General features: G+C 52.7%; 2 protein-coding genes across 3 annotated transcripts in view; one reads left to right on the top strand and one right to left on the bottom strand.

The window, feature by feature from the left end:
• The window catches only part of AKNA (AT-hook transcription factor), a 58,868-nt gene extending 36,480 nt beyond the window's left edge, over positions 1-22,388 (top strand). For both annotated transcript variants that reach the window (XM_024996348.2, XM_024996347.2), the window contains exons 8-22: positions 612-739; positions 1,198-1,405; positions 3,119-3,273; positions 3,373-3,552; positions 4,390-4,636; positions 6,062-6,168; positions 6,785-6,996; positions 8,471-8,633; positions 11,908-12,084; positions 12,723-12,838; positions 13,499-13,645; positions 15,924-16,019; positions 16,970-17,086; positions 17,364-17,556; positions 21,227-22,388. In XM_024996348.2, the coding sequence (XP_024852116.1) occupies positions 612-739; positions 1,198-1,405; positions 3,119-3,273; positions 3,373-3,552; positions 4,390-4,636; positions 6,062-6,168; positions 6,785-6,996; positions 8,471-8,633; positions 11,908-12,084; positions 12,723-12,838; positions 13,499-13,645; positions 15,924-16,019; positions 16,970-17,086; positions 17,364-17,556; positions 21,227-21,488 (2,508 nt within the window). In that variant the 3' untranslated portion in view covers positions 21,489-22,388. The remainder of the gene's footprint in view (positions 1-611; positions 740-1,197; positions 1,406-3,118; positions 3,274-3,372; positions 3,553-4,389; positions 4,637-6,061; positions 6,169-6,784; positions 6,997-8,470; positions 8,634-11,907; positions 12,085-12,722; positions 12,839-13,498; positions 13,646-15,923; positions 16,020-16,969; positions 17,087-17,363; positions 17,557-21,226) is intronic.
• A 2,141-nt stretch (positions 22,389-24,529) lies between these two features.
• ORM1 (orosomucoid 1) lies at positions 24,530-28,000 on the bottom strand. Its single transcript, NM_001040502.2, is given in 6 exon segments — positions 24,530-24,700; positions 25,849-25,952; positions 26,095-26,202; positions 26,977-27,047; positions 27,322-27,464; positions 27,849-28,000. Coding segments are annotated over 6 exon segments (609 nt in total). The 5' UTR covers positions 27,966-28,000; the 3' UTR covers positions 24,530-24,634.

The raw sequence follows: 28,000 nt of genomic DNA, 5'->3' as shown, positions 1-28,000 counted from the left end.
CTATTTAGATGAAGATGATAAATTACCCCTCTCGTTAGGGTTATGCTGAAGATTAGATGAATAACGCAGCGTCCTTTAGACAAAGCCTCAGTGCTTCGTAAATGTCAATTATTGTTATCAATAGTATGACGGTGATGATAATACATCTGTTGGGTGTATTATCCAACAGGATGTATTGGATTCAGGAGAAGAGTGACTAATATTCCAAAACCCACAGTTTTGAGAATCAAGTATGAGGAACTAAGGCCTCTCAAGAAGTAGGTCTTTATGGCGATACAGCAATAGTATATTTGACACTGTGACCATCATGAAACATCAGGGTTCTTGTGGGTCTACCCAGGGAAGACTGGCACCCTCTGGGGCTCATGCCAAGGCTCTAAGCCGTGCCTCTGTCCTACCAGTCTAAGGGCAGGGAGATCAACCAGGGCAAACAGGTTCCAGAGGCTACCAACCCCAGCCTTCCAGACAACTCAGGAGCCCAGAGGTCTCTGCAGTCCAGGGTGAGTCCCGTAGCCATCCCACGCACCCGCGAGCAGCTCATGCACTGTGTCTGCAAGGACGGAGCCCACAGGGCCTAGGCACTCGAGTCTTACTGGCCTGTCGGGTTTCAGGTCTTCCAGCAGCTAAAGGCTGCCCACGCGGCCCTGGAGGAGGACTACCTGAAGGCCTGCAGGGAATGGCACCTGTCCCAGCAGCTTGCCGGCTCCAAGGGGACACCCAGGAGATTTGATCCTGACAGGTACCTGCTGGGGAGGGAGGCCTGCGAGGACAGATGGGCCAGGCCCCAGGTCCCCGCCCAGAGGGGCACGCTTCATCCTTATAATTCACACACTTGGGGAGCGGCGAGAAATCCCATCCCAATTAGCAGCACGTCCAGATGGGGGATACTCAAAGGCTGAGTTCTGTGTACTTTTAGACTCCCTGCCATGAGAAGTGCCCTTGGAGATAAGAGTGGAATCCCCTCACTAGAGAATGGGGAAACTGAGGCCAGAGGGGAAAGGGATGTACTCAAGGTCCTATACCCAGTTGGTGGCAGAAAGGAACTTGGGCTGAGCCTCCTTATTCCCAGTAGAGTCTGCTTTCATCTTGTTTATTTATAATCTAAATGATGATGTCAGATGGGCCCTCCATGGGCATTTCTGGGGCCTCTACTCTAAAGCACAGCCTTCGAGACCCGCTGATGTTTCCTTGTTCCAGGGAGGTGGAGGCAGAGATATTCCAGCTGGGAATTCGCCTGGATGAGCTGAAGGACCTCATGGACCACAACGAGCAGGAGCCTGGGCAAGTTGGGTCAGACTTGGCTCTGGACAGCCCCCCAGCCACGCCCTCCCCCCACCAGCCAACAGACCTGCCCTCTCCCTTGGAACAAACCCGCACATCGGCCATCCAGACCCTCGGCCCTGAGGTACCTCTTTACTCAACCGTATTAGACTGTTCCTTCATTCACTGGTTTCTCCATTAGTTAGCTTCATGACGTTTGAGAAGTTTGTACCATATGCCGACACTCAAGACACATGGTGGGAATTCAGTAGAAAACAAGCAAAATAACCGGTGGCCTGTGCCCTCATGGGCTCCTCTGGTGGCGCAGATGGAAACGAGTCTGCCTGCAATTCAGGAGACCCGGGTTCAATCCCTGGGTTGGGAGGATCCCCTAGAGGAAGGAACGGCTACCCACCCCAGTACTCTTGCCTGGAGAATTCCATGGACAGAGGAGCCTGGCAGGCTACAGTCCATGGGATAGCAAAGAGTCAGACACAAAGAGTCGGACTGAGCAACTAACACTTTCACCCTCATGGAATATTCTGTAGAGTTAAACTTGTTACTTGAATTTTGATCGGTGCTCTGAAGGAGAATTATGGAGTTCTACACCAAGTAGATAACAAGCTAACATATCTGAGTTCATTAAGGAGTCAGAAAAACTTTCCTGGAGGAAGTCATGTTTAAATGAAATCTGAAAAGGAGTAGGAATTACTAGGTGCAGAAGAGGAAAAAAAAATCTGGCAGAAAAAACAGCCTATGCAAAGGCCCTGTGGTTAGAGAATAGACAGTGAGGCGTGCATTGTCTAAGGGATCCACATCTAAGAGACGTGGCTGGAGAGGCAGGTAGGGGCCCCAGGAATTAGGTATGTGGTCACATCAGGGGGATGGTTTTAAACTGCTGCTTTTTCAGCAGGGGATGATATAAGAGGATTTGCAGGTTGGGCTTCCCTGGTGGCTCAAATGGTAAAGAATCTGCCTGCAATGCAGCAGACTGTCTGCACGGTGGGAGATACAAGTTTGATCCCTGGGTCAGCAAGATCATCTGGAGAAGGGAATGGCTACCCACTCCAGTATTCTTGCCTGGAGAACCCCATGCACAGAGGAGCCTGGCAGGCTACAGTCCATGGGATCACAAAGAGTTGGGCATGACTGAGAGACTAACACTTTCACCTTCAGAGCTGGGGAGGTGGTGGGGCAGATGCAGAGACATGCATGGACTTGAGAGAGGTTTAGAAGGTGCATTGGACTGGAGCTGGAGTGATGGTGAGAGGAAAGGAGCGAATGATGACCTCCAGGCTTCTAGCTTGTAGACGCAGGTGGATCTGGAGACTATTCACAGAGATGGCCACACGAGATAAGAACCATACATGGAAGGGGCTGTGTAGAATTGTCTCTTGCCCACGTCACAGCCCTATGGGAGATGGCCATCTCTGGTGCATTTTCTTGAGGGACTCCCCTGCTCCCACAGTGAAGGTGTTTTGAGTGGCTGCGTGTTCACACTGGAATGAAAATCTGGGTTCAAATCCTGGCACCACCCCTTGCTGCTGTATGGCTTTAGGCAAATCATTTGAGCCTCAAGTACCTGTCTGTAAAATGGGCTGTAATAGCCTGTATACTGGTGGGATTGTTGTCAATTGATATCTGTACAGTGCCTGGCACATAGCACATTCATGGCAGCTGGTTTTGGAGATCAGTGACCCAGTTCTTACTTTTACACACAGGAAAAGAGTAATAGGCCAGTGAATCTAACCTCTTTCTTGCTCTTCAGCACCCAGCGTGAGCCTGGCATAAGGTAGGTCCTTAAAGAGTGGTCTTAGGTATCTGCTGAATCTCTGCCCCTCCTCCTTTCTGGCCCCAGCCCGACGCCACCAGCACTGGCCCCCACCTACTGCCCATGAACTCGGATCTGAGCGCTCCCAGCAACGAGGCAGAGGACGGGCCGCTGGGCCTCCCGGCCCCGCTCAGGCACAAGGAGCTGCGGGTGGAGCAGGATTTCCACGGCCTCCTGGAGCGGTGAGTGCCCACCAGGCCCGAGGCCAGGGCGTCTGGCCCTGTGGTGGGATCTTGCTGGCCTTGTGGGTTGAAGTCACGTTTCTCTGTGTTTTTCTGCAGGTACCTCAGTGTGAAGTCCCTTCCAGAAGCCCTGAGGATGGAGGAGGAGGAGGCAGAGGGCCAGGGCCGCACCCTGGGTTTTGACAGGCCAGATCCAGCTCCAGGAAAAGCAGTGGCCCCAAGGCTCCCCACCAGGCAGCCCCCGGCGCAGGCTGAGAGAAGTCATGGGGTTCCCCTCGAGTAGGTCACTGAGCTTTCCCCGCTGGTCCCACACCAGCTCAGAAACCACAGGGGTAGTAACTGTCCTAGGAGCTAGACAGCCCTTTACAGTTTAGAAACAGCTTTCCCGACCTGTAGCTCAGTGTCTCTACAAACCATGAAATGTACACCATTGATAGCACTTGAAATGATTTCGGGAGGCATGGGATGAGATCTCTCATAGGAGAGATGCAGCATTAAATGGCATTACTCTTATTCTCAGTCTCAGAGATTCCACGTACAACAAGGAGAAAAGTCTCAGGGCTATAAATTCTTCAGGGCCTCTCTTGATCTTCCTTTAAAAAGAGAGAAAGAGAAAGAAAGCCAGCAGGCCTCAGGCCAAGAGCCTTTACTAGGCAACAGGATTTATCTAGACTATGATAATGCTGTTTTCATGTTCCTTGTACTTATTTGCAAAGTTCGCTTCTGTCTGTAACACAAAATACTGGTCTTCTGTTTACGATAGTGACATGGTCTTTTTGAGTAGATGGAAGTTGATGGAAATGGCTGGAACAGGAAAGAGGGAAGGCAAATTCCAGAAGCCTGGGCAAGGGTACTCTGGCACCTCTATTTCCGCACGGTTTCTGCCCTGGCGTATGGGGCGGGTTTGTCAGCACCCTCATTTTACAGTTGAGATAAGTGTGCTTCAGAGAGGGCGGTGCCTTGCCCAGGGTCACACAGCAAGAGGGCGGCAGCATTGGGTGACGATGGAGGGGTGCCTGACTCCAGAGCTCGTGTCCTGCATTGCATGGCTCCCGGGACAGAGCTGCCCAGCCCATGCCAGGGCTCAGGGGCACCATGCCTCTCCTTCCCTGCCAGGGAGACCATGGAACAGATGGCGCCTGTGAAGCCAGCAGATGTCTGTGCATCCGTGACCAGAGACGGGCACCTGCAGGGTCTGGGCAAAGCCGAGGAGGTCCCTCCCGGCCACAGCAGGCCCCCCCATCCTCGGGGCCCCAAGTCCGCAACGTCCCACCAGAGCAGTCTGGCCAGCCTCGAGGGAAGTGGCATCTCTGAGCGCCTCCCACCAAAGTCTCTGCACCAGGCCGGCGGGCCCCCGCTGGAGGTACGCGTGGGTGCGGGGCCTCTGCCTCCATCTCCCCCAGCCTCCTGCCTCCAGGCCTTTGCTCAGAGTGCCTGCTTCTCCCGCCTCTACCGTGGCTCCCCGCACCTCCACCCCTCTACCTGGACCTCCTCTTTGTCCTCTGAGACCTGTAGCTCAGTGCCTGTATCTTTCTGAGGCTGCTTAGCACAGCTGAAGGTGGGGGTGGTATCTTTGACTCCAAGTAGTTTGTGCCATGAGAATGGCACTTTTTAAACTATGACAGGAATCACAAATCACTGTGGAAATATGATTTATGGGATGGATCCTCCCCTAAAAAACCACATATGGGGATTTCCCAGGGGTTAAGACTTCGCCCTCCAATGCAGGGGGCACAAGTTCAATCCCTGCTAGGGGAGCTAAGATCCTACATGCCGTGTAGTAAAAAAAAATAAATAAAAAATAAAAGAGAAGCAATATTGTAACAAATTCAATAAAGACCATATAGTCCACATCCAAAAAAATAAACACATACATTTGCATGTGTACACACACACACACACACACACACACATACACACACCCCTATAGTCCTAATGAGCCCATGGTAAGGAATATGCTCTCGGCCATGAACTCATTGAGGGCAGACACCCGTGTCTCTCTGTTGGTGACCTTTGCCCCTTGCGTTAGACATGGCATGTTGGAGGTGTGCATGGTTGATCAGTTTGGTTTTCCCAATTCATGCTGCTGCTGCTAAGTTGCTTCAGTCGTGTCCCGACTCTGTGCGACCCCATAGACGACAGCCCACCAGGCTCCCCTGTCCCTGGGATTCTCCAGGCAAGAACACTGGAGTGGGTTGCCATTTCCTTCTCCAATGCATGAAAGTGAAAAGTGAAAGTGAAGTTGCTCAGTTGTGTCTGACTCTTAGCAACCCCATGGACTGCAGCCTACCAGGCTCCTCCGTCCATGGGATTTTCCAAGCAAGAGTACTGGAGTGGGGTGCCATTGCCTCCTCCAATCCCAATTTATGGCACCTGGGCATTTCTGCAATCAGGTAGAACACGGCATTCCAGGCCCACCCTGGAAGACGTGTGGATTCGAGAATCCCATTCTCGCAGTGGGACTGCTTTCTCCTCCTCCCCTTTCTATTTCTCAGCTCAGGAACTCTGTGACAGTCTCCCTCCCAAGGGCCCTGGCTCTCACCCCTCAGGGACATGGGGCATGCTCAGGGTCCTCTCGGGGCGTGGAGTCCCTGCTGTTGGCCCGGGGCTTATGCCAGGCCCTGAGTACCTCAGGACCCCGCACGCCCAGGGCCTGGCTATTGGGAGCTGGGCCAGCCTCCCTGTCTGTGAGCCTCTGGAATGTGAGGCCCAGGCCAGCACTGGGGAAGGGTTTCCCAGTGTTCCCCGGGCACATTCCTCAGATTTAAAGGGACACTGTCTCTTTCAGGAGCCCTGGATGGCATCCCCCGAGACAGACAGTGGCTTCGTGGGCTCAGAAACCAGTAGAGTATCGCCCCTCACTCAGACCCCAGAGCACCGGCTCTCCCAGATCAGGTAATGGGGACCCCATCAGTGTTACCCACTTGGGGTAGGCTGAGAATCAAAGTGCCTGTGAACTCAGAACAGGGTCTGGGCATTCTCAGAGCCCCACACTTCATTCCCACCAAGGATGGGTTATTGCCTTCATGTTATGGATAGAGGGAAAGTGACTTGCCCAGGGTCACTCTGCCACGTATTGACAGACTGGGAATTTGTTGAACAAATGGGTGATGAAACGGTGAATGAATAAGATGTGCCGGGAGGGTGTCGTGACAGAGCTGCCAGGTTGAGTGACAGAGTGACAGAGTGACAGAGTGACAGACCCTCCAAAGCCAGAGGAAGGTCCCTGGGACTACCCAGGGCTGCGTGGGAAGGGAAGATTACAAACTTCATTGCTGTTTATATTATCTAAAAACTAAGTTGAGCTTTATGACTTTGTGTACATGAGTAGGCAAGTGTACAGCTCTGCAGTTTATAAAGAAAATGTGTGTGTAATGGAGATGCATCCTCAGAAATGCCATCCTGCCAGGGCTGCCGAGTCCCAAAGGATAGGATGGTCTAGCATGTGGAGGGGCTCAGAGGTTGTGGCCTCATTCTGTGTGACCTCAACGTGTCTCTCTCTCCCCCCCAGCACCCCGGGGACGTTAGTCCGGTCCTTCACTCTGCCTGTACCCCAAGATGCAGCCTCCCACCGCCAGACCAAGGGTCTTCCAGTCCCCAGAAGAACCTCTGAGCCCAGCGGACCCAGAAGCCGAGCCCAGAGGCCCCCATCTGGCCAGGACAGTCCTCTCCAGCAGAGGGCGCCCAGCTTCTGCCTGGAGCGGGCACTGGCGTCTGAGATGGGTGAGTGAATGTATCTGGGTTGGCCAGAACCTGGGGGTGGCTGGATCGCACAGGGTAAGAAAGAGCAATAAGAAAATCTGCATTACCCTTTAGGATGCAAAATATCATACAGGTTCTTTATAGGAAAATTTGAAAAGGGAACAAAAAACAATAATTAGCTAAAAACCATCATTGATGACATTTTAGTCTAGAACCTTTGAGCTGTTTTCTATGCCATTGTGTGTTTATTTGCAAATACTTAAAATGGAAGTGGGATATTATACATGAATGTTTTATAATTTTTTTTCACAAAATACTGTGTTATAAACACTTTCTGTGTCTATAAAATCTGTGATTTCTTTGTTTACTTTAAAAACATGCATGTGACCTTTTTATTGAAATAAAACAAGTATACAGGAAGGAACAGAAACTGATGAATTTTCCCAAGGTGACAGAAAAACTCCGCATGATCAGAACCCCAGCCCCCTCCAAGCCCCTCCTAGACACTCCCACCCTTCTCAAGGGTAACCACTGTTCTCAGATTAGCTTTGCCTCTTTTTGAGGTTCCCATTTAATTTTGAAAAATTAAACTTTAGTTAAAAGTTTAAAGTTTAATTAAGTCACATGCAGTTGTAAGAAATAATACCCAGAGAGCCTACGTGCCCTTCCCCTAGTTTTTCCCAACAATATCTTGCAAAACCATAGAGCAATGTCATAACCAGATTCTAACATGGACTCGGTCAAGACACAGAACATTTCCACCATCCCAGGGTCCCTCCTGTTGTCCGTTTATAAACACATCTAACCCCGCCTTAACTCCTGGTAACCACCAATCTATTGTCCATCTCTGTAATTTTGTCATTTCAGAATGTCATAGAAATGGAATCGTATAATCTTTCAGGATTGGCTTACTTTTCACTCAGCATACTTTTCTGGAGATTCACATAGATTATTCCATAAATCAACAGTCTATTCTTTTTTATATTGTTGAGTAGTCTTCCCAGGGCGCATTGTTTTTAATGCACATGCTGGACGAGTGATTTGTAACTCTGGTCACTCACCCCCGTTGAGAGCCTTAAGTTTTGAATGCTCCGAGAAACATGCAAGCAGGCAAAGCTGTGACTAATTTCAGAGGGAGGTGGAGGCTCCGGGGCTGGTCCTAGGGCAACCTGGTGATGTGCAGAGTCTGAGGGTCTATGTGGAGGAGAAGGGAGCTCTTTGCAGGAGGACAGCCTTGGAGACTGGGATCTGATGCAAAAATGGTGGATGGTAGGGGCAATCTAGTCACAAGGGCCTCCGCAGCTTTGCACCCCAAGCTCCCAGCAAAAACCACATCTTCTTCTTGTTTTGAGGGTCACTGGCCTCCACAGGAGCTTCATCTGTTACCTCAGCCGGGCCCCATCTCTTCACACCCAACATGCTTCCACCCACACAAGTTCACACTTCAAGGGTCCTCTCGGTGTAAACTTACTTTGGTCTCCTTCCGCCTCTCTAGCGGTCCCTGGCTCAGAGTTTAAGGGGCGGAAGCGGATTCCTGAACCAATCCTCCCCAGCGCGACAATCAGCCCACCTCCCACCCCTGCCCCTGTGGCTGCCACTCCACCCCGTGGACCCGCAGAGATCACCTCCACCTTCTTTCTCACCAGGACGGGGCGCGAGTAAGTTGGATGCTTGGGCGCTGAGGATTCAAGTGCATCAGAGAGACAGGAGGGTGATGCCCGAGGGAGGCAGGGGCTCCCTGGGGTCTCCATCCAGTGGTGGCTGTGCTGGGACCCAAGCATCCTGCCTCCCAGTTGATCCTGTGGGTCCTCCTTGGTGCAGACACTGAGGACACTTCTCTAGCCAGTAGGAAATGATCTAGAATTCCACCTTGCTGGTGCTAGAACCCCTCTCCCTGCCTCCCAGCATTTCCCTTCCAAAATGGGGCTACACTTCCCCGGAGTGTGTTTTCTGCAGTTTACGGATTTATTATATGAACCAAAAAGAGAATGTTTTTTCAATTTTTTCTTTTTAATCCAAGTGCAGTTTTTCTACTAAGAAAGATTTTTCCTTGCTTCGCTAAACAGGAAAGGGAAAGGGGGTTAGTCCTCTTCCTGCTCTCCTGAGTGGCGTTTGGCCAGGAGTCAGTCACAGGCCTTTGTCGGGTTGGGGTGTTGGTTTCCAGGCCTGAGCTTAGCAAGTGCACTCCTGCAACCCTCTGTGACATCAGCAGAGGAACGAGAGGCTTGTTGTTGTTCAGTCACTAAGTCGTGTCTGAATCTTTGCCACCCTAAGGACTGCAGCCCGCCAGGCTTCCCTGTCCTCCACTGTCTCCCAGAGTTTGCTCAAACTCACGTCCATTGAGTCAGTGAGAGGCTTATTTACCTACAGCATGCCAGCCCCTGGGAATACAATAGTGGACAAGACAGTCCTTGACCTCGTAAAGCTCACCGTCCTGTAAGATGGACCAAGAAACAAGGTTGCACCCCCAGTGTGATAAGCACAGTGATAGCACAGGCCCGAGGGACCGTGGGAGCACAGAGAAGGGGCATCTGGCCCAGTCAGAGGCTTCAGGGAGGGCTTCCTGGAGGAAGTGGTGTCTCAACTGAGACCAGAAGGCAGAGAGCTGAAAGAGTATCCCATGTGCAAAGGCCGAGGCACCTAAGTTTGTTATAGCCAGATCCTCAAGTATAAGGTGGGCCGTTAAACAATAAAAGCAGAGAGGAAGACGGGGAGACCTGGGGGAGAGCTTAGAGAACCTCTGACACAGCTGGTGAGAAGTTCGGATGATGTCTTTGCTCAGAGGAGGTGCTCACTGAATATTTATGAATGTGGAAAGTCTCATCTAAGGATAATGAGGGAGGCTTTCAGTAAGGAAGCTGCAGGGTTGGATTTACACTGTAGCAAGAATTCTCTGGCCACCATGATTGTGGGTGTGGAGGCCAGGGACGGCTGAGAAGGCTACCACACCCCAGAGAGAGGAGTTGGGGCCGTCAGCGAGAGCAGGGAGTGCATTTGAAAAGGGGTAATTAGGCATTGGGCCAACAGGATTTGGGAGTTAGTTAACCTTCAGGGTGCTCAGGGGAAAAGAAAGGTTTAGAACGACTCAGATTTCTGGCTTGTCAACCAGTTGGATACCGATGCAGAGATGGGGAACTTAGGAGGGGGAGTGAAATTGCAGGGAAAGATGACTTTTAGGTGCCAGCTGGCACTCAGTCACTGAAAGATTAGGTCAGGAAGGCCAAGATTGTGATGGAAACAAGCCGGAGAGGACAAGTGACACCCAAGGGCACGGTCCAAATTCCAGGCCCTCGCTCAGCGGCCTCTGACCTGGACAGGGAGCCAGAGCCGCCCTGGTCTTGCACCGTTGCAGGGCCGTGGTCCTGCCTTTCAGGGGTTAATGGGTGGCTAGAATTCTTACTCTCCTGCAGCCGCCACCCTCATGGTTTGCCTTGGAAACCCCAACAAGCGTTTCCCTGGGAATTGCCAAGGGAACCAGCTGCCTTGGACGCCCAGAGCGCCAGGGCAAAGGCAGAGAGAGGTCTCCACTCCCTCTGGGCACACCCATCTGAGAGCTGATGTCTGCTGCAGGTGGCGCCAGGAGCCACCCCACCACGAGTCCAGGGACCACCAGGCAAGAAATAACCCTGAGGGGAGCCCTCACCCCGGAAGCTGGTCCAAACAGTAGACAGAGAACCTGTATCAGCGTGGAGGAACGCCATGCCGAACCCGGACTCTAAAGCCCCGGGTGTAGGGGGTTGTGTGCCAAGGTGTCTGGGTGGGATTGGCTGCCTCAATGCCAGTGATGCCCTCAGAACAAGACCCTAGAGATTCAGGGACCAATCAAGGAGAAACACAAATAAGATTTACTCCTGAGATGCTAGGGGCTCATGAGGTTCCTTACCAATCACAGGTTGGGCTGTGTTTGGGGGCTTCCCTGAGATGGCAGTCTGCTCACATCCAGTTGGTGATGGGTAGCACCACATGTCTCCTTGTCCCCTCTCCACACACACATCTTTCCTCTGCTCCCTCTTGGAGTCTGGAGGCCAGATCAGTGACAGTCCCTGAGCATCTATGAGGTGTGAGGCTCTCAGGCGTTGTGAGATGGGGTGGTCTGCTTGGCCGCCAGGCGCTCGCCATCTGTGTCAGGAGACAGACAGACAAGCATTTTCTGCCTGGAGCAGAGTGCTGGGCTTGAGCAATTAAGGAAAGGTTTAGGGGAACCCTGTAGGGGGCCCCTAAGCAAGGGCGGGGAGGAAGCAGGCCTGGAGACACAGTCAGGGTCTCTAGAGACAGACATAGAGGAAGGGGAGGGCAGTCCAGGGCCTGAGGCAGATCCGAACTGAAAGTTTTTGTTTTGCTTAGGCCGCACTATGTGGCCTGTGGGATCTTAGGTCCCTGCCCAGGGACTGAACCTCTGCCCCCTGCACTGGGAGTGTGGAATCTTAACCACTCGACTGCCAGGGAAGTCCCAGAATTGAAATTTTAAAGTGCAGCTTTAGCCAATGCCCTCTTTACTCATCAGAGGATGAGATGGTTGGATGGCATCACTGACTCAATGGACAGGAGTTTGAGCAAGCTCCGAGATGGTAAAGGACAGGGAAGCCTGGCGTGCTGCACACAGCTGAGTGACTCTCTCTCCTCTGCATCCTCATCTCAATCTTGAAAATTTGTCACTGGCATTTCAGAATAGCTACTCAGAGGCCCTGCATGCTAGGTTGGGTAAACCTCAAAGAAAGTTCTGCTTTGCTCACCAAATGTGCAGGGACATGAACTCAGAGAGCTGTTTAGATATGCAGCGAGGAAAGCGGACACTCAAGGGAGTTCAAGATCCCCTGACAGCAGAGTCAGACCGTGTTTGCTGGGAAGGGACAGAGACCTGGCACCCAGCGAGCGGCTGCCCTGTGTTCATCGTGCGCCTGTTCTTCGTTCCCGTCTCCACCCCCACCCCAGCCAGGCCATCCGAGAGCTGCAGGATGAGGTCTCCCGGCTCCGTCTGAGGCTGGAGGACAGCCTCCACCAGCACCCTCAGGGCCGCCCCACGCGTTCAGTGTCCAGCTGCGACCGCCCCACCCGGGCCCGGGAGCGGTCAGGGGACTCCTCAGCCGCTTGGAGCTCCCATTACGTCAGGTAGGTGACCCCCACGTTCCTGCCCCCGTGCCTTGGTGAGAGCTGCAGAAGGCAGAGTTAGCTGGTCTCTGGCTGTCCCCTGACATGTGGGCTTGGGCATAGTCATCCCCCTCTCTCACTTACTCATTCACGCTTAGACTTTTTTTTTGCATGTCATATTTGATGCATAAAAGAATAGACTGAACACATGTGTTACTAATAAAGCATGATACAGTGAATGTCCCCAAACTCATCTCCCAAGTGAAGAGCTAGAACATTCGCAGGACACTCACCCTCTCATGCACTCACTCTGCAGCTGCTCACCTATGATGACTTATAAAATCATCTCTAACTTCTGAGTGTCCCTATCGGGGGGTACTAGGTTAAGGTTTTCAAAGGACACTGTCTCATCACTTCTTCCCACGACACTTTGAAGTAATCGCGCCTATATCCCCATTTGACAGATGAGGAAACTGAGGGTCAGAGAGGCTCAGAGCCATCTTCTGTGGGTCTGACTCCAGAGTCTTTGCTTTTGACTTTGATGTTCTCCTCTTTCCTTATGTTATAAGCATTTCTCTGGGTTGGCCTTCTCACTGATCGTCTTTAAAGGCTGCATAAAACCGCATCCAGTGACATCATCGCTCTCTCTCTTTTGCTAGCAAATCCATGGAGAGGTCGTCTGGTGAGCCCGGGGGTGCCGAGCAAGCTGTCCCCGCCGGAAGGCGGCGAGCCAGGTCCTCCTCGGTGCCTCGGGAGGAGCCTCGACTGTCCCTGAGTAAGTGACCACCTGCCAGGACTGACTTTTGGAGGCCACAGTCTGGGCATGTTGGCTCAGGAGTCAGGGGCCACAGCAGCCACCCTCGAGGAAACCCAGGGAAGGTTTTGGGGCATCTTTGTCAGGCAGTCGTAGTGCTCTGAAGTGCCACGTGCTTCCAGTGGCAGCCGCAGTGTGCTGTGCCCCGGCTCTGTGCTGCAGTTTCTGTAAGGGTTAGAGCGTATGTGTCATCTTGCTTCGTCTTCACTGCAGGGTGGGTCGAATCATCCACCTTCTGCAGATCAGGACGCCAAAGCCCGAAAGCACAGGGGACTTGCCTGGAGGAGCATGGCTCTGAAGTCGGTGGCCCCAGCTCACGTCCTCCCAGCTGTGTGGCCTTGCCAGCTTGTGTACCTGCCCTGTGCAGTTAAGGGGCCAGCTAACAGTGCAGTGATCACAGTGTCCACTCCTGGGGCTGCTGCGAGGGTGCGTGACAGGGAGCATGCAAAGCGCTTAGCACAGGGTCAGGGGTCCGGGTGTGTCGGCTGTGATTACTAAGGGGCTGGGGGAAGGGGGGCCGTAGGCTTAAAATCCCAGAGCCTCTGGACTCGTGATCTGCCCAATCGCTTAGCTACGTGTCCCCCATCCCCTCCCCCTCTCATGCCCCTCTTTCCACCCCAGGTTCCGAATCTGAGCCAGCCTCCCCCAGATTGTTCTCTGAGAGGGGCAGGACCACCGAGAACAGTCCGCAGGCCGCTCGGGATGGAACAAAAGGAGTGAGTAGCACCGGACGGCCCAACAGGGTCACCTTCCGAGGCCAATACACAGGTGAGCCAGGAGGGGGCGCTGGAGGTGCACAGTCCCCAGGTGGTGGCTTCCATGTAGTCAGTGGGCCATTGAAATATTGTCTTTTTCTGAGTTCTGTGATACAAAAACATCAGGGAGCATTGTCTCTGTGAATCTGGGTGTGTTTGTCCATGGATTCACTCAGCAAACAGTTTCTGAGACCTCCGCTTTGTCGGGGCCTGTGCTGGGTTCGGAGAAAGTCCACTCAGCTGGTCAGTCATGAAGCGGGTTATGAAGAGCTTGCTGCTTGCGGGACCTGGGTGTAGTGAACACAGAATCACTTCCTCCTGGCCTTCCATTAAGGCTGTGATTCCCCAGGGGGCACCCGGCACACAGCGCGCGGTGACACATAGTAGGATTTCAAAGTGCATTACGTTAAATATAACCTAGCTTCCCAGGTGGCTCAGTGGTCAAGAATCTGCCTGCCAATTCAGGAGACATGGGAGATGTGGGTTTGATCCCTGGGTTGGGAAGATCCCCTGGAGTTCAGTTCAGTTACTTCAGTCGCTCAGTCGTGTCCGACTCTTTGTGACCCCATGGACTGCAGCACACCAGTCCTCCCCGTCCATCACCAACTTCCAGAGTTTACTCAAACTCATGTCCATGGAGTCTGTGATGCCATCCAACCATCTCATCCTCTGTTGCCCCCTTCTCCTGCCTTCAATCTTTCCCAGCATCAGGATCTTTTCAAATGAGTCAGTTCTTCACATCAGGTGGCCAAAGTATTGGAGTTTCAGCTTCAGCATCAGTCCTTCCAATGACTATTCAGGACTGATTTCCTTTAGGATGGACTGGTTGGATCTCCTTGCTGTCTAAGGGACTCTCAAGAGTCTTTTCCAACACCACAGTTCAAAAACATCAATTCTTCGGCGCTCAGCTTTCTTTATAGTCCAACTTTCACATCCATACTTGACCACTGGAAAAACCACAGCTTTGACTAAATGGATCTTTGTTGGCAAAGATCTCTGCTTTTTAATATGCTGTCTAGGTTGGTCATAACTTTCCTTCCAAGGAGCAAGCATCTTTTAATTTCATGGCTGCAGTTCCCATCTGCAGTGATTTTGGAGCCCCCCAAAATAAAGTCTGTCACTGTTTCCACTGTTTCCCCATCTATTTGCCATGAAATGATGGAACCTATTCCCCTGGAGTAGGAAATGGCAATCCATTCCAGTGTTCTTGCCTGAAAAATCCCATGGACAGAGGAGCCTGAGGGGCTACTAGGGTCACAAAGAGTCGGACATGACAAAGCATGCCCACAGGTCGAATATTAAATATGGATGTGGTTCCTACTTTCATGAATCTGACTGCACAGCAGAGAAGGCAGTAACAAATAAGCAATTATAGTAAGCATGTAAATTGCAGTAAGTAAATTACAGACTTGGCTCTCACCCATGTATCGCTGGGCAGGAGGGCGGTTAACCTCAGATCCAGAAGGCTAAGTGATGCAGACAAAGCAGGAAATGAGATACACATCTCCCAACGGAGCAAATAGACACTGAGGTTTAGAAGTCAAAACAACAGCGTGTCCAGGGTCCCCGGTGCAACACACACGGAGTATAAAGTGAAGACCCTGCATGGCAGAGGACAGAGAAAAAAATAATCAGGCATCATCCCCAAGGTCTTATGTGAGACTCAGGGATGGATAAGGCAGGGAATAGTGGAGCTGAGTGCAGACCCAAGAGTCTGTCCGATTTTTTGATAACCTTAAGGACCTGAAATCTGCGGAATGCAGGGCAGAATACATGGATACAGCCCCCCTCGGTCCTCCCAACAAGCCTGTGAAACCCACAGTATGACTCTCCCCATTTCCCAGCCACTTGAATCACAGAGAAAACACCACTGACTCCATGCCCAAGCCATTCTAATCCTAACGAGCAAGCTGGGGTCTGGGGAGTACCATCATGCTTTGTCATTGCTTATCCTGTCTTTCTGCCTGCTTTGCAGTCCTGACTGAGCCTGGGTGTGCTGATTTTTTTCCGTATGTCAAGAACTAGGCAGTTGGTTCCAATAGGATCTGAGATGAAACAGGAGTCTGGAAAGGGCTTACAATAAACAGACAGATAAATGTGTTTTATCTATATATGTATATGTACATGCACACTTATGTATCTACATATTTATGCACACGTTGTGTGTGCATGAAGAAAAGATTGAGAGGGAGACTGTTAAGCCATCTGGAGGAAGAAGAGAGATTTGTATTCTAAATCATCTCCAGTTCTGTATCCATGCACAGCTGATACTGTTCTGGTTTCTTCCCCAGGCCAGGAGTACTATGTTCTGACCCCCAAGACTGTTCCAAGAAGCAGTGTCCCAGTCTCCTGTCCCCACTGCCGACCCCCTAGGATGGAGGATCCAGGTAGGGGGTGGTACCTGGAGAAGCAGCCAGGGCCGTAAGGCTGCAGCTTCTTGCCCCTGGCTGGGGGGCAGGGGTGCAGCTGGGCCGGACATAGACTGCCCTGAGCCCAGTGGCGGGTCAAGATGCAGACGGGAGCAGGACTTTTCTGGACTTCTCAGCTTTCCCAGAGTGCCCTGCCCTCACACCTATTTCTCCAGGTGCTTTGCCTGAAGCCACTCTCCTTCCCCTTGACGTGGAGAAACCATGAACATGATTTCAGAAGTTCCTGATGCGGGGAGGGGTGTGAGCAGCAGGCAGGCTGGCAGCGATGATTATCTTGTCTCCCCTCTGTCTACCTTCCCAAGGGTTTAGGGGAAGAGTAGTCGGGGGAGCAGTGGTCTGAGAACATGGACACCAAGTTCTAGTCCCGGTTCTGCCACTGACATGCTGTGTGACATCAGACAAGTTCCTTAACTTCTCTGAGCCTTGGGCTCCACACCTCTAATGGAAGGTTTGGAGATGGTCTCTGAGGCTCTTTCAAGCAATGATGCTGATAGTGCTGTCGTTTATTAAGCCCTTACTTAGCAACATGATGAGGCTTTTACAAGCATGATCCTCACAACCCTAGGAAGTAGGTTTTGTCCATTTTATTACCATTCCCATGAGTGAAGAAACTGAGGCTCAGAGAGGGCAAGTGACTTGCCGAAGCACACACAGCTCACAAGTGGTAGACCCAGCTAGTTCAGTGGCTTGTTGGATTCAATCAATCAATAAATGAAGACTCTGAGCAGAGGGCCTGGCTCATGAGATGCCTCTTACTGTCATGGTAACCATCAGTATTATTGCCCAGTGGAGGCAGCTTGTCTCCTCTGCAGGGGTCCCTGAGAGGAGCTCAGTGCTGCGGGAGGCCTGTGGCAGGGCCTGGTGACTCAGACATCGTCCTCTCCTGACCTCCCTGCCTCCTCTTCCAGGTGATGCTGTCACCAGGGACCCCCTGGGACCGTCTGGCAGTGAGACCTTGCGATGTCCCCTGTGTAGTCAAGTTGGGTCCCCCTCTGAGGGGGATGGCCCAGACTCAGCCACCTCTGGTAGGACTGATGCTCTGTCTCTTTCCCGCTGCTCCCCTGGATTTGGGTTTGGGGCCCTGGGAGGGGGTTTACCCGGGAAATGACTCAGCAGCAGCAGCAGCAGCAGCTCGCCCAATCTGGGGTGGAGCAAACTGGATGAGAGCTGGCTTCCCAAAGCGAGGCACTCCCTGCGTGGCCAGCCCCCGCTCCAGTGGGGTTGGCGGGGCTGGGGGCCCTCTGTTCTCTGCCAGATCTTCCCAGGTTGTGAGACTGTGTCTCTGTTGTCCCTCCCTGACAGCGCCAGAAAAGGCCGCCACCAGCAGAAATGCTCCTTCAACGTCCAGCCCCAAGCAGAGGAGCAAGCGGGCAGGGTCGCCGCCCCGGCCACCTCCTGGACTGTGGTATCTGGCTGTTGCACCCTCGGCACCAGCCCCTCCTGCCTTTGCCTACATCTCCTCGGTTCCCGTCCTGCCTTATCCATCAGCCACTGTGTAAGAACCTTCCCTTCCAGCCCTCCTTGCCTGTTTGAATCGCTTAATAGTTAGCATTCAGCCCTGAGCTGGGTAGCTGAGAACTCAGCACTGAGTACTCATGTGTTTCTCCCCAACACTTGTGTAGTCACTCAACAAACCTTGAATGCTCCCTGGGTGCCAGGGAGACTGCTTGACCCTGGGGACCCAACAGTGAAGGAGCCCGACAGAGGGCATTGCCCTCATGGGGACTTAGAACCCTAATCATCTCCCATTTCCTTGTGAGTCTTCTTAGCAAGCAACTAATGCCCTCACTTAAAAAAAATAGACTTTATTTTTAGAACAGTTTTAGATTTATAGAGAAAAGGAACAGATAAGACAGAGAGTTCTCATATACACCCCAAACACAGTCTCCTCTAATACGACCATCTTACCTTGATATGGTAACCTTCCCAAGTAGCAGAGTGGTAAAGAACCTGCCTGCCAGTGCAGGAGATGCAAGAGACTTGGATCAATCCCCGGGTTAGGAAGATCCCCTGGAGAAGGAAATGGCAACCCACTCCAGTATTCTTGCCTGGAAAATTCCATGGACAGAGGAGCCTGGTGGGCTACAGTCCATGGGGTCGCAAAGAGTCGGATGCAATGGGGCAGCTGACATACACACACACACACCTTGACATGGTCCGTGTGCGGTCAGTGAACCGTTATTAGTACATGGTTATTAAATGTAGTCCACAGTTTGCTTTGGCATCTTCAGTGTTCTCCGGAAGTCCTTTTTCTGTTCCAGGATCCACTGCCCCAAGGAACCACATGCATTAGTTGTCACATCTCCCAGGCTCCTCCTGGCTGACAGTTTCTCAGACTTTCCTTGCTCCCAATGGTCTTGCCAGTTCAGAGGCACACCAGTCTGGTCCATGGTAGGATGAGCAATCGCTATTTACATGTTACATTCGGATGTAACATCAGTTAAGACAAAAGACCCAGGAGTCGAGGTGAAAAAGGCTTAGGTTTTAGAATCAGAGCTGCACTGGAATCCTGTCTGCCATTTATGATTGCTGTGGCCTTGGTAAAGCTACTTCCTCTCTGAGCCTGTCTCCCTCTCTGTTAAATGGGGTCAGAGTCTCGGTCGCATACAGTTTGTATGAGGATTAGATGAGGCAGGTGGCATGAGATGTCTGTGGGGTTTGTAGTGCATGCTGGCACATGCTCTTTGCTGAATAAATGGCAGCTGTGCCATCGCCGTGGATGCTGCCACCGTTCAGTATTGTTGTCAGTAAGGAGAGAAATGAGGGAAGGTGCTTTCAACAAGACAGGATTGTGCAGGGAATAAAAGCCCAGACCCTGGAATTAGGAGATTTGTCTTCTGCAGACTGTTGTCAGCCTGTTCTATACCGGTTTCCTTCACTTTAAAATAAGTGGGTCAGGGCGGCCAGTAACCATAGTGCTTCTAATACTACTTAAATTGGGACTGATGACACTACATTCCTCCAGCGGCCAGTCAAGCAGGACTGAATATGCTCAGTGGTTGCGGCTGGGAAAGCCTTAGAAAGCTGAGTGGGCCTGTGCAGCCACCTGCTGGCCAGCCGCCTTATAACCTCTGAACTAGAGGCTTTCTAGTCCGGCTTTCTAGTTTCTAGCAAATTTTTCGGTTTAGTGGGGTTTTCTGGTTGTTGCTTGTTCTGTTCTGTAGCATCTTCCCTATGGGGAATTCGGGGTAACTTTCAGGTCAGTCTGGTCATCAAATTATCAGAAGGCAGGGGTGTGTGGGAATCCAGTAGTTACACCAGCTTGTCTGTCCCTAAAGGAGAGAACTGGGTTCAAGAAGCCCATTCATTCATTCGGTTCAGATGATATGTATCAGGATCTCCTGGGAGCTAATTAGCTATGGGTTTAAATCGAGTACTGCCCCAGCCCCCTGATTCTGGGAGAATCCTCAGTAGCTGTTATTTATAGGGCACCAAGGCGATGGCACCCCACTCCAGTACTCTTGCCTGGAAAATCCCATGGACGGAGGAGCCTGGTGGGCTGCAGTCCATGGGGTTGCGAAGAGTTGGACACGACTGAGCGACTTCCCTTTCACTTTTCACTTTCATGCATTGGAGAAGGAAATGGCAACCCACTCCAGTGTTCTTGCCTGGAGAATCCCAGGCTGCTGTCTATGGGGTCGCACAGAGTCGGACACAACTGAAGTGACTTAGCAGCAGCAGACATACAGAGCTTTTTACCTGAGTTTTCCTATTGGCTGTACCCTGGGAGGTAGCTAAGTGTGGTTGTTTTCTGGGGGAAATGGAGCCCTTGAAAGTGAAGTAGCTTGTTCATGGTCATGCGGGTGGCCACGAGGAATGACCAGGATTTGGGGCAGGCTTCTGCATCCCTTAGCTTCTCTGAGCATCACTTCACTCATCTGTAAAATAAGCATAAAAGTGCCTACGAAATAAATGAGATAGTGCTAGTAAAGCACTTATCTCAGAGTCTGGCCTGTGGGTACCAAGGATGAAGATTCCAGTCCTGGGCTAGGCACTGCGTCTAACTGTTGAGCAACAGTCAACTGCCTTCCAAACCAGCGACACCGTTTCACATTCCCACCAGCAGTGTGTGAGGGTTCCAGTCTCTCACGTCCTCTCACAAAACTCACTGCTATCTGTCTTTGGTTTTAGCCAACCCCAGTGGGTGGGGAGTGTGTGAAGTGGCATCTCGTGTAGATTTGATTTGCATTTCCCTGATGGCTAATGATATTGAGCATCTTTTCATGTGCTTGTTGGCCATCTGTTTATCTTGTTTGGAGAGACATCTGTTCAGATCCTAGCATAGCACACTGTGCAATAATGCAAATTAGAAAGTGAAGGATCAGCAGTAAGACTGGAGTTTACCGCATGCCAAGCAACACACCAGCGAATGTCTCCAGCCAAGTCTTCCTAAACCCATTGCTGCTCCATTTAGGCAAAACGCTTCGTTGTCCCCATCTTTCACTTTGTCCCCCTCTACACACTGTATTCCATGTCACAGGTGCCACCGCTTCTTGCTCAGCACTAGTTTCCTTGAACCCTAAACTTGGGCATCTTTGGATGAATGCAGGAGTCACTTCTTGGGGAAATCTGTGCTTCATTTCGTGGCTCCTCTGCCCATTTCCCCCAGGACTTCTAAACAACACCCCCACATTCCCGCAGGACTGGGCTGGGAAGGACGCACATCCACCCCCTGCTCTGGGTGAGAGGTGCCAGACCATCGCACTCCTGCAGAATCCTAATTGTTATTGTCACGCCTCTCTGTCACTCCACACCTCACAAATAGGACTCCACGCATTACCTGCATTACCTCTCTGGTGAAGGAGGCTTGCTCCAGAACCTGGGGTGGTCCTGGTCTCCCTGAGACCAGGCGTCCAGACTAGACGCTCCAGGAAGGCAGCAGGCAGGGTTGTTCATTCACCATGGTAACCACAGGCCCCAGCACACCAGTCGGTACTTAGTATAAGGTCAGTACGTATTTGTTCAATGAATGGATAGATGGCACTGACTGCTTTCGAGCACTGTTCTGGCTTCATCCCTCCAACACATCCCTTGGCGGGGGATATTTTTCCCATTTTGGAGATGAAGAAACCGAGACTCAGAATGTAGGGGCCAAGGACCAAGCCGGGCCTGAGGCGCCCCAAGGCGTCTCCGTGGTCAGGGAACTCACCCATCTCTCCCCGCAGGTACTACGCGCCGCCAGCACCTACCTCAGCCCCCTCAGTCCGAGCAGCCGCCGAGTGGCCCCCCGCAGCCTGCTCCCGGCCGGCCCGGGGATCCCGGCACTCCGTCCAGCTGGACCTGAAGGACCTGGAGGAGCTCAACAAGGCCCTGAGCCGGGCGGTCGAGGCTGCCGAGAGCGTCCGCTCCACCACCCAGCACATGAGCCGCTCGCTGTCGGCCGAGCTGCGCCAGGCCCGCAGCCTGCGGGGCTCCTGCCTCTTCTGACTGCGCTCGAGGCTCAGGGACACGTGGCGGGCAGGGAGCTGGCAGTCGCCCCCCGCCCCAGGCCAGAGGGCGCTGAGCCACTCCCAGAGGCCCCACAGACCCTCACGAGGAAGGCTCCCTCCGCCCCGGGCCCTGCCTTCTCAGCCTCCGTGCTTCCAAAACGGAACAAGTGGCAGTGGGTGACTCAGAGAAGCCACTTCCTAGCCCTGAAGGAGGTTGAGGCTGGGACTGAGGCCACCCTCTGCCCAGACGCCATCTCTGGGAGGCCCCTGGCCTGCACGCGTCCATCTCCAGCTAATAATATGTATTTTATATATGATGGACAGGTTTTTTTTTTTTCTTTAACTGAGGCATTTTTCTGGCCTTGAATCCTTCTTAGGAGGCCAGATAAGAGGGGACGGGGCCAGGGTCTCTGGTGAAAACTTGTCCCCCACCTGTGACCAGCCACTCCAGAGTAGGCGTCTCTGGGAAGAACGTGGCCGGGGACTTTCCTTCTGGTGACTGGTGGTCGGTCTGTGGGGTACTTTGAGGCCATTGGAATATCTTAGAAGCACCCAGCTTCCCCATGGTCAAGCAGCCTTTCCCACAGGCTTGCTGCGATGGAGACACCCCACTGGGGGCCCCGGAAAGTCGTCTACCACGGTCCTGCCTCAGTACCTCATGCCGAGACCCCTGGCTCTCCCCTCGGACTCCTGTGGAACTGGGCCAGTGGCCAGCTTCCTGCCAGCTCCCGGTGTGTGCCCCTGAGGCCAGGCCATCTGCTCCCCAACCCTGTAGCAGCTCAGACCTCAGCTTTTCTGGAATGTGTGTGCATCACTGATATTTGTATATTTGGGGCATTAAAAAAATCTATTTTCGTTATGAGAGCAAATAAATAAAAGTGAATATTGATCTTTAAAATTGTTTTATGTGTATTTTTTGGCCATGCCACGTGGCACGCGGGATCTTAGTTCCCTGACCAGGACTGAACCCGCGCCCCCTGTAGTGGCAGCATGGAGTCCTAACACTGGCTTGCCATGGAAGTCCTACATAGTAATCTTAAGAAATGGAGGTCAAAGAACACCCCAAACATTCGCAAACCCACCCACGTCTGTGGTATATGTCATCCACTTATGGTTTCTAAGGTCACGTTAGGGGACAAAAGACTCAGTGCTGAGCGGAGCCCTCTCCCGGAGGGCAGGTTGGGCGCGCATTTCCAGACTCGACCTGCCTGCCTCTTGGCGCCATCTGTTTCTCCAACGTAAAGTTGGAGAAACAACGCTCAGAACCGTGAAGCTTTCTGCCGGATGGGGCTGCGAGGAGAGGCCATCTGGCCAAGCCTCTCTTGTGAGACATTGTGAGCAAATTGGTGTCTGGGTGAGCACACACCTGGACTCTCTTTCCAGTGCTCCTTTTGACACCAAACAACAGCTGCTATTTACTGAGTGTCTCCTAGATGCCAATCCTTGAGCTAAGTGTGCCCCCATTTTATTGATGAGGAGACCGAGGTTCCATCTACTGGAACTTGCGATGGTCCGACTCCAAAGTCCGTGTTCTTTGTAACTGTTTTATTCTCCCTAAACCTCCATGACATTTTCTCCCTGACTCCTGCTTCCTCTTCCCTTGGCCTTTTCTTCAGTCTTTCCCACCTCTCATCTCACTTGCTTCTCTGGAACCCATTTCGATTTCATTTTTCAGCTGATCCTTCTCAGGAGAGTTGACAATGGCATCTTGCTGAGATGAAGGATTTCTTGTAGGTTCTGAGCCTCCAGGCCCACACCGTCATGGGACGTGGATGGGAAGGTGGAGCCCAAGGTGGGGACCCAGGGCAGTGTCTCCAGCCTCACTGCCCCAGGCACAGCAGGACTGCAGCTTTGGACAAAGGATGCTGGAGTCTTGGGGGTGTGGCTCTTTGGAGGATGCAGGTGTGTGAGCCACAGGACTGGGTTTCAGGAGCGAGGGTTGTGGTCCTCTCACTCCAGATGGCTTAGGACCTGTGTACACAGAACACTTGAATTATTCAGTCCAACTTCTCTGCCACGTGCATCATGCTGCTTCTCTCCTGTGACCACATATCGCAGAACGCTTGGGTCTGGAAGGAGAACAGCCTTCTTTTATATTTTTTTAATGTTTATCTATTTATTTATTTGGCTGCACCGGGGCCTTAGTTGCTACACATGGGATCTTTGTTGTTGCATGTGGGATCAGTTCCCTGACCAGGGATTGAGCCCAGGCCCCCTGCATTGGGAGCATGGAGTCTTAGCCGCTGGACCACCAGGGAAGTCCCAGACACCAGCCTTCCTTGCTCAACTCCTGGCTTCAGACTCAGTCCTCTTTGCACCTCTAAGTGGGTCTGCCTTGGACATGGCTCCATGGCAAGAGCTCCGATCACTGTAAGTTGTCTGGATTTGAGAGACCCTCCTTACCCTTAGGTGTCCTTTCTTCCTTCTGGGTGACAGGCAGGCACTCTGGGGACACCTCGAGGAGACACACAGCCCCTCTGGCCTGGCCCCGAGTCCCCTGAGCCTCCATCCAGCCCCTGCCCTGGCCCAGGCACCTGCCTCTTCCAGGATGCTCAGGAAGACTCCGAGCCGGTCTCCCTGCCTCCTGCTTTGCCCCTCCCAACTCACCTCCCCAGATGGCCAGGGTGACATCTATTAATAAAGTAAGGACCCTGGTGCTTGGCACCACACTCCTGAGTCTTCACCACCCTCTATCTACCTGACCTCCTGCTCATGGTCCTCTGCCTCGATATTCCTTAAACAGATCTTTGGCTTCAGTGGGAACAGCAGGTGCTATCAAGCTCTAATCTTTCTAGAGTGGTTCAGGCGCCCCTTCCAGGTAGCCTTCCCAGACTTCCCCACTAGAAGGAACCTTCCCCGTGCTGGGCTCCCAGGGCACTCAGTGCATATGGCTGTCCATTCTGGCACAGGTGCTGGGGACCACAGCAAGGGCTTTTCCATCCAGGGATCCACTCAGGGCATCTGATCAGCCAGGGCTGACCTCAGTTGACTCAGGCGGGCACATGAATGAATGAATGAACGCTCGAAGGACAACCTGACTGCACCGAAACAAACTTTATTGATGCAACCGAGGGAACTGAGTTACAAACAGTGAGCAGGGGGCTGCGGGTGGGCCCTCGTAGCCCCCAGGATCCTGGCCCAATACTAGGACGCTTCTGTCTCCTTCTTCCTTTCCTCCTCATGCTGCTTCTCCAGCGGCCCACACGCATCCTAGTGGGAGAAGACAGCACATGGCCAGGGAAGGGTGGGCTGGGCTGGGCAGGAGGCAAGGCCGAGTGAGCTCAGGAGACCGACAGGCCAGGCCTGGCAGCGGGCACGGAGCGGGGGTGAGGGGAGGGGTCGGCCAGAAAGAGACTCTGGGTCTTTGGAGGGGAATGAGCTCTGGACTGTGGCACCAGCCCACGCAGGGCTCCGGCTGGGTGACCTTGGACAGGTTATTTTCTCTCTCCACATCTCAGCTTATTCACCACTGAAACAGAGGCTCAGACCCTCAACAACTGGCGTGTCTGAGCACTCATGCCCTGTCTGCCCTTCTGTTATCTCCTGGATTCCTCGCACTGTTTTGAAGATGGTGAGAGGGAGGTTCAGGGCAGCCTGGGGCCTGTCCCCCCAGCCAGCAGATGGGGGAGGTAGGCTGCTGGCCGCAGGAGCAACTCCAGTGCCTGTGTTCATAATCTCTTTTCCGCGGTTCCCAAAAATGGGGGGCGGTGATTTGCGCCACTGGTGGTCATGGGAAATGACCTTCAGTGGCAGGCAGATGGAGATGTTTTGATTTTAATAATCGTGATAGTATTCCACATATATCAAGAAAGGGTAGCCAGCTCATCAGCTCTGTGACTTCAGATAGTGCACAGGACAAGACCGAGTAAAGCCTTTCATTTAACAGATTTAAAGGAAAGCATTAAGAGGACACAGAAAATTCTCAGTTATAGCAAAAATCGGGACAGCGGTCCTAGACTTGCGGTTGGGGTGACTCCAAAACCATAAGACCTATTGCCCGTCACACAGGCATTAGAGGCCTGGGGCGTGGCAAGCAGCAGCTGTAAATGATCATTCCCTGTACATACAGGGAATTCTCTTCTCCGTTTGCCGCAACTTGGCTCTGCTCTTCCCCCACCCCCCCGTTAGGTTTTCCAGTCCCCCCACGGGCTCCAGGCATCCTCTCTGATTTTCCAGTGACTCTTCCCTCCTGGACACTCATCCATCCCCCGGAGGTCCTTCAGGGAAGCTGGTGCTTGATCAGGAGGTCCTGTCTCGCTGTGAAGCCTTGACAGACAGCTCCCCTCTCTAGGCCTCTGAGGCTGCCCAAGGTGGGGCCACCCTCAGGGTGAGCACTACCCCATCCTCCTTGCACTCACCTTCTTCTCGTCAGTGTATATGATTTCTGATTCCTGGATGCCTATGCACTTGATGACATCTAAGAACTCTTTCTTCTGCTCCTGGGTCACCTCCGGCTTGTCAGCTACAAGAGGGAGCAAGGGGCCAGGTGGGGATGTGGGAGGCCTAAGAGGGAGGCCAGGAAGGGCTGGGGTTCTGGGGACCTAGCCCGGGGAGTGGTGGTCCTGGGATGAGGCTTGGGTGGAGTGGGGGTTTGGGACATCTACCATAGAAGGACACCCCCACGTTCTTTGTGCCATTCCAGGAGGCAGCAAGCATGAAGGTCCTGAAGTGCTTGCTGAGCAGCAGGTCAACAAAGTGTTCTCTGTCCGACTCTGAAAAAGAGAAGACTCTGGTGAGACCACAGGAAACCACACGCTTCCCATCTCATGGGCTAGGAACAGGGATGTGCCCAAGGCCATACAGCCAGTCCGGGAAGGCCAGGGGTTCCCTGGGGCCGCTGGTCCCTCGTTCCTGCCGTGTGCCAGGCTCTGCATCGAGTGCCCTCCATGTGCACAATCTCAGGAGCCTCATGTGGACCGTGGTTGTCAAGGCCTTTATCTCCCCATTTTACAGATGAGGAAACCAGACTCAGACAGGAGCCCCGGGGCTGCAAAGTGACATCTGTTCCATTCCACCGGCTCCTACTGGGCACCCTCTTTGCAGTGTTAGTGTTAGTGGGACGTGGGTGAAGCCACTGCCTGCCCCATACAGGCTCCCTCCTTTAGCTCGCAGAAGATACGGAGTAACTGACTTGAGACGTAGGACTGGAGCCAGCCTGGGGTTTAGAGCCTAGTTCTAATTATAAGCTGTGTGACCTCAGGGAAACTCCTTGACATCTCAGTTTCTCTGTTTCCCCATCTGATCACTATGATGTCCTCCTAGGGTTGTTAGTGAGTATGAAGGGGATTAAATGTAAAGCACTTCGAACAGTGCCTGGCACAGAGCAAGAACTTGAAAATGCTGGCAGTTATTACTGATTATTTGCTGTGTGCAGGTACAAGGACCACAGAGATATAAGAAGTCCTCTGGGCCCCCTCCTTGAGGCTGAACAACCCATCATCTCCCCTCTCCACACAGCAGCCCTCCACCTGAAGGCTGGCTCTCACCAACTTTAGACAAGGTCCCATTCTGACGATAGATTTTTATGAAGCTGCAGTTGTAGACGCACTTGTCCTCACTACAGCCGGATAGAAGCGGGGAGAAAAACAGTAAGCGGTCAAAGAGAAGTGCTCGATCGCCCATCGCAGTCAATGAGTCAGATGACAATTAGAGTCAGCATCCCCTCCCTCCCCTCCCCGCCACGCTCCCCACCCCCCCACCCCCCCACCCCACCGCAGTTCCATCCATGGGAAGGCTGAGGCTGAGGCCAGGAGGAAAGTTGGACTCGCTTAAGGATTTTCTGCAGCTGGGAGTGAAACCCAGAGGCTGGGGCTGGGGGTGTGGGCTCTCACATGGTCTGGTACTCTCTGGTGATCAGCTTGTCCTCTGCGTGCCTGGGCTCAAGGTAAAAGAAAGCCGCCTGGATTGCTCTAGCCGACTTATTGTACTCGGGGTTTCGGAAAGCGGAGCCAATATAAAACCACTTGCCAGAGAGCTGGGGAGAAGCCAGGAATTGGTGATGGAGCCAAATCCTTGATAGTTAGCTGGGATGAGACAGCAGATCTCTGTCCCCTTTTTGCAAACAAGGAGACTGGGGCTCCGGATGAGGAGTGATCATACAAGAGCTCACTCAGGGAACCAGGTATCTCCCCAAATGCCCCCCAGCCCCTGGGCAGCCCCTCCCCACCTAGGACAGAGTTGTTCCCTGCTGAGGGACCTTGCAAGGAGACATCTGAGTTTAGAGGCAGAGAAATGTCTCTGGAGCCTGGTCAAAATTTCAGCCCAGGCCCCAGGAGAGAAAAGGGAGGTATCAGGAGGGCAAAGGAAAGCCCAGGGAGGGAAGCAGCTGCCCATGGTGCTCAGGGAGTCAGGCACTTACCAAGTCCATGGTGGCATTGGTAATGGGCGCCACTGTCATCAGGTTGGCACACTCGGGGCTCTGGGCATCCAGCAGGGGAAGGAGGCTCAGGACAGCGAGAGCCCAAAGCAGTGCCATGCTAAGACCAGGAGACACCTGCAGCCAAGCAAGCT

This window comes from Bos taurus, chromosome 8 (genome assembly GCF_002263795.3).
Source record: "Bos taurus isolate L1 Dominette 01449 registration number 42190680 breed Hereford chromosome 8, ARS-UCD2.0, whole genome shotgun sequence".
Classification (NCBI taxonomy): Eukaryota; Metazoa; Chordata; class Mammalia; order Artiodactyla; family Bovidae; genus Bos; species Bos taurus.
This window is presented reverse-complemented; position numbering and strand designations above follow the sequence as displayed.